General features: G+C 46.5%; 1 protein-coding gene across 1 annotated transcript; it reads right to left on the bottom strand.

The window, feature by feature from the left end:
• Positions 1-3,178: 3,178 nt before the first annotated feature.
• On the bottom strand, positions 3,179-3,724 carry LOC124695590 (probable E3 ubiquitin-protein ligase ATL44). The gene has a single exon (XM_047228418.1). It carries the CDS (start codon positions 3,722-3,724, stop codon positions 3,179-3,181), a length of 546 nt encoding a protein of 181 aa, XP_047084374.1.
• Between the last annotated feature and the right edge of the window lie 2,019 nt (positions 3,725-5,743).

The raw sequence follows: 5,743 nt of genomic DNA, 5'->3' as shown, positions 1-5,743 counted from the left end.
ACAGTACAAGAAAGCACTTCTGTCTATGTCTCACACAGTCACACGTCACAGGTCACACTCCAACGGCGTAACTCAACGGATCAGTCGCCGTCCGCCTGACGCACCTGGGTAGGAGCCGGCCGGTTTCGCCATCTCCGGGAAAAAAATTGACGGAATCTTCCGAAAAATATCTAGTGATACTGTATGTCAATTTAAAAATATTTAATTTATAAGTGTCTAATTTTTTAAATATGTGAGTGCTTATGTGTGTTTACCATCCCTAAAATATTCATATTCAAACTTAAAATAGACAGAGAGAAAAAAAGGTAAATCTAACAAAAATATTGTCACAAGAAGACAGAAATATAAATGACAGCTATTCACGTATTAATTTGTCACAATAGTTTTGAATTTCTTAGACACTTATAAATTTAAGTTTTGAAGAGTGGTATCACGGTAGCAATTGAAGTGTGGTATCACTAGATATTGCCCCGCCAGCACCTTGCTCGCGGATGCACACTGCGAACTCTACATTGTCCCCCTCATCGCCATGGACGTACAACGGTTAAGGTCCACCGCCGTCATTCCCTTTTATCCAAGGGGACGCGAGCTCTCTACGGAAGAGAGAAGACAAATTTAGTGAGAGTGTTGATTATGTATTCAGGGTCGATGTTTCATGGCGTTAAAAGATATTTTGAAAAGTTGGGTGAACAAAATAAGAGGGATGAAAAACTTATTTTTTGTAATATTAATTGTTATAAAAGAAACCTTAATTATCGGTAAAATCATGTGAAGTCAAAGAAATCTCAACGAAATTCAGGATTAGTTGGTTCAAACCTGGTACACGGATGTTCCTGCATGAAGATTTCAAGATGACAAGGAGATATTCGCCGAGGTAAAGTTTACAGGAATTTATATTGAATAATATATATATATGTACAAGTTGAATTGTAATCAACGAAAGCTATGTGTTTGAGCCAAACATTTGTGACCTGAACCTAATATATCAAGTCACCCGATCTTGGGAGCATAGGGATTATCTCCTCTCGCCATATGAATGTGGCCCTCATGCTGAAATAGGTTTGGAGGATCTTATCTGACAACGGGGACTGTGGCATAAGTTGATTAACGCCAAATACCTACGGGGCCGGTCACTCCTTGTTTGTGACCGCCAGGAGGGATCTCAGTTTTGGAGAGCCCTCCAGGATATTAAGCATGAGAATAGAGCGGGACTATCCCTCTCCATAGGCGATGGTAGAGGGGCCATGTTCTCGCTTGACCCATGGCTTGGTGACCACTCCATTTGTCTTGACTTCCCGGACCTCTTCGTCATTTGCGCAGACCCCCCTATTCTTGTTGCCGACGCCGTCCAGGGGGGTTGGGATATCATGTTCCGTCGCGGTCTTACCTAGGGAGAGGCCCTGAGTCTGGCCTTGCTGCGTAATCTCCTCCCGGACGCTATGCCGGGAGGATTAGACTCGCCCTCTTCGCGCTTAACGCCTTCCGGCTCGTTCTCCGTGCGGACAGCCTATAGGGCCATGTTTAGGCCCCCCCGCTTCCCTGGACGGCCCCTCTTTTTAAAGCACTTATCCCGCTTAAGACGGAGATTTTCTTATGGCAGTTGTTTAGGGATCGCCTTCCCTCTGGGGTGGAGGTTGCGAAGAGGCACGGGCCGAGCAACGGGCTTTGTCCATTGTGTGCGGTCCAAGAGTCGACGACGCACATCATGTTCTCTTGCCCCGCGGCCCGTTTCCTTTGGAGCTTTCTCCAGGAGGCGCTGGGGCCTGAGTGGCAGGCTTCAGCCCTCGGAGAGTTCATTGAGGCCCATGCGAACAACACAGGTAGGAGGAGGCGCATCTTCTGGTTATTGTTCGCGGCCTTGACCTGGACTCTCTGGACTGTGCGCAATAAGATGGTCATTGAGCGAATCTTACCGCGACGCGCTTCTGACTCTATCTACTCTTTCTTGGTTTTGTTGCAGCAGTGGTACCCGCTATGTAGGCAGCGGGACAGGAAGCGCCTAGACGGCATGTTGGAGGATCTTCTTGCGGCAGCCCGTCGCATTTCTACGTCGTCCAGCCTCTGAGTGGCCCTCTTCTGTGGGGGGTTGTATCGCTTTACTCGCTCTTGTGGGCATGTTGTGTTGTTGCCCCAGCAGACTGTTGGTGTGTGGTGTGTGCTCGTTGTGTTGTATCTGAATTCTGTATGGATGTGGTTGCTTTATTTATAAAGCGGGGCGAAAGCCTATTTCGAGGAGCTAAAAACCACGAAGCCAGTAGGCTAGACACAAGATAGAAGGAATGGTGAGAAGTAACCTCTAGGTAGATTGTTACGAAGGCAGTGGCACCTCTATCCCACCAGTGATCAAACCTAGATTTAACCATTTGATGTTTCGTAAAGAGAAAATATTTTTCTCAGTGAAAGGCAATTTTCACATCGATATCGAGACGTCTGTGAAAACTTTGTTAATGTTAAGACTCGTCGGATCAGTCTTTTGAAAAAACCTTGTTGCAAAGGTAGTCGGACTGGCCATGGCGCCATGGTTTGAGATGTTTTCTGGTGTTCTTTGTGAGCTTCGTTGTTAGTTGTACCACCTCGATTTAGTAAGTAGGGAGCCGTTCGTTGTCATGCCTAGGAGAGAGTTAGTTCGAATATCATCATCTATATATATGTTCTTGTTTTTTCGATAAAGGGTGTTTTATTACTCAAAAGTTCTCTTGTTAGCGGCTTTAGAAAAAAAAAAGTTCTCTTGTTAGCGCATGGTTGAAGTGCACCTCAGATTCTCCTAACGTGAACTCTGCAAATTCGCTGAGGCTTTGTTTACTTCTCTCGTATTTTTTTTCCCAACAGGTATGAGATGGGAGGGGATTTGGTGTGTTCACCCAATCCCCTCAAATACCCTTTCCCAAAAATACACTAGTATGATGGAGAGTTTTTAATTTAGGCAAAAAATGTGGGGATGGAAGGGGATATCTCGGGATTATTTGGTTCAAAACCGAAGAAGTAACCGGATTAGTGGGGATTTTTCGGGATACAAAATAATTCACTCCCATCCCCATAAATACCTTAGAAGTAAACAAGGCCTGAGTGTTGAACTTGTGCTTCATTTCACCTGAATAAATCTATCTAGCAACTGACATTGGTTTCAATAGGTTAACAGGAACAACCACACACTTGTGCATATGCCTGACTGTTCTGTTCAACACTCCGCAGCTGCTCCTTGGGGTTGACCTCCCACGACGGTGCGGCAGAGTGGGCATGTGGCGTGCGACCGGAACCACCTGTCGACGCACTCGGCGTGGAACCGGTGCCCGCACCTCGGCAGGAGCCGGCCGGTGTCGCCGTCTCCGAGCTCGCAGATGCACACCGCGCATTCCACCTTGCCGCCGCTGCCCTCCTCCGCCGACGCGCCGGCGCCGTGGACGTACACGGGCAGCGCAACGAGGTCCTCCTTCCTGAGCCCTTTTCCTCGCGGGGACGCGCTCGGCGAGCTCTCGGCGGAGGACAGCGCGTCCGCCTCGGCGGCCGCCGCGCCGCCGCCTACGGGCGCAATGGTTCCTTCTTGGCCTTTCCCCGAGAAGAAGAGGCGCCAGACGACGGCGACGAAGAAGAGCAGCACGACGACCACGTTGCCGATGATGGCCACCTTCACGGCCGACCGGTTCACGTCCCACCCCGAATGCGCGGCCGTTCCCGTTGCCGCGGGCGGCGGCGCGGTGTTCGGCGTTAGCAGTCGCCTGGCCATTGATTGCTTTGATCAATTATTAGTGTAGACGCTGCGTGCTGGAAGCACGGAATGAGGAGATGCTCAATTATCGCGGCTGGTTTGGCACGGCATGAATGTCATTACTAGGCTGCCGCTTATATATTCAGCCCCGGATGGAAGGAATCAAGGAGCCTACGACAATGGAATCGCATCCACATCGCGATCACCATAGGAAACAACGATATTCTACGCTATTCTAACATGGGATAGCCGGCAACTTGTGCATTAGTACGACCTAGCCGCCGCTTCATCACTCGTGTCGTAGCTGGCTACTTGGTATACTGAATTTTTTTTCCCCGAGAATGTTGGTCCACCGAATTGGCGCTGAGGAGCTTGATCCGTCTGTTAACAGATCATAGTGATCACCACCACAGATTAATTGGCCGGGGACGGACGCCAACAGGACAGAACATTGTTTTGCCATGAAAATGGGAATCTCGAATCTGTTTTCTGAACAAAAATTCCTGGTGCGTCCTATCATGTGCAGGAGCCAAAACAGGAAGTTTTTCATGGTATCAATCGAGAGAAGGACCCACAAACTGAATGAAAAAAAAAAAGCACAACATTCCGATCCCCACAAGGCCGGAACGAAGATGGACACTATGGAGATGGTGATGTCCTTCCTTCTGTTTCCCAAACAGGAGTTTGGCCGGTTTTCGGTTAAAAGAAGCTAAACAGATAGCAATTTCATTCTAAAATTTTCCCTCTTTGTAACCTTGAAAACAATCCAAGGCCGCATGCAGCTCGAAGGGTTGCACAAAATCTGCACCCAACAGAGCAAATGAAGCCACATAGAACTGTGTGAACATTGCACCTGAACACACAGAACAAATGAAACCACCATTCCAAATACAGCAAAACACTCGGGGACAAGCTGCCAAAAGATGCCAGAAATGACCGACAAATATTATAAATGTCTCCTCGTCCTAAGAAATACTAAAAAGAAGTCAAAATCAATTTTTTACTCGTCCAGTGGCCAGTGACATGGTGGCACAATATTACTTGACTTGACTAGCAAGACTTGAAACATTATTCAGAACGTGAGCCCCAGATAATGTGGTTGCACGATATTTCTTGACCTGGCCAGTAATAAAAGCCAGCCCAGAACATTATTCAGAACGTGAGCTCGGGCTAAGGTTGCAACTTGCATATCATACATGATTCAACAACGAGAGGTTAACGTAACAGCCTCGCAAGTTGCAACTGGTAGAAACTAAATGGTCATAAAGCAATTTATTATCAACAACTGATGAAGCTGCAGACAACTAATACGCAAGAACTTTGGTTCCAACCAGAGTATGCTCTATTGAGTTCTGAATACAGTAGTATAAAAGAAACAAGGTGCAGAAGCTCGCCCACGCGATCAAACGACCCAACCTAAATAGTCACATTGGGCAGACATGTAAGCGCCATAATTGTTCAAAAGTTCAGAGTCATCCAAATTCTTAAGGCAACCATGGCAAAAGATACACCAGCTACCGCATTAAAAAGATCAGTTGGATCACAGGACACGAACACCTTCTTGAAAAATAATTTGCATAGTCATCTAATACTTAAATTGGACCTGGCTATTAGCTAAAGCCAACCTAAAACGTTATTCAGAACTTGTCTCCGTACATGGTTGCAACTTGCGAAGTAAAAAAACTCAAGATGAAATCAACGGAAGCCCCTTTCAAGTTGCAACTGGGAAATAGAATGGTTCAAAAGAAATTTATTATCAACAAGAGGTACTACAGACAATAACAGAGGCCAGATATTTAGTTGGTCCCAGAGTAAGCTTAACGCAACAGGTTTCATACGCAAGACATTAACGTGTGCACCATGTAGATACGAAACGGAAGGAGTACTAATGCTAAATAAAAGGCAGGAGCCCACGTGATCAAACTGTTAGGAATAAATTAGCGTCATAATTAAGCTAATTAGGCAGTTAGGATTTCCATTAGGATAACTACCTAGCAGTTAGAACTTTAGCGTTGTCCAAACGCTGTGTATTTGGAA

This window comes from Lolium rigidum, chromosome 3 (assembly GCF_022539505.1).
Source record: "Lolium rigidum isolate FL_2022 chromosome 3, APGP_CSIRO_Lrig_0.1, whole genome shotgun sequence".
Taxonomy (NCBI): Eukaryota; Viridiplantae; Streptophyta; class Magnoliopsida; order Poales; family Poaceae; genus Lolium; species Lolium rigidum.
This window is presented reverse-complemented; position numbering and strand designations above follow the sequence as displayed.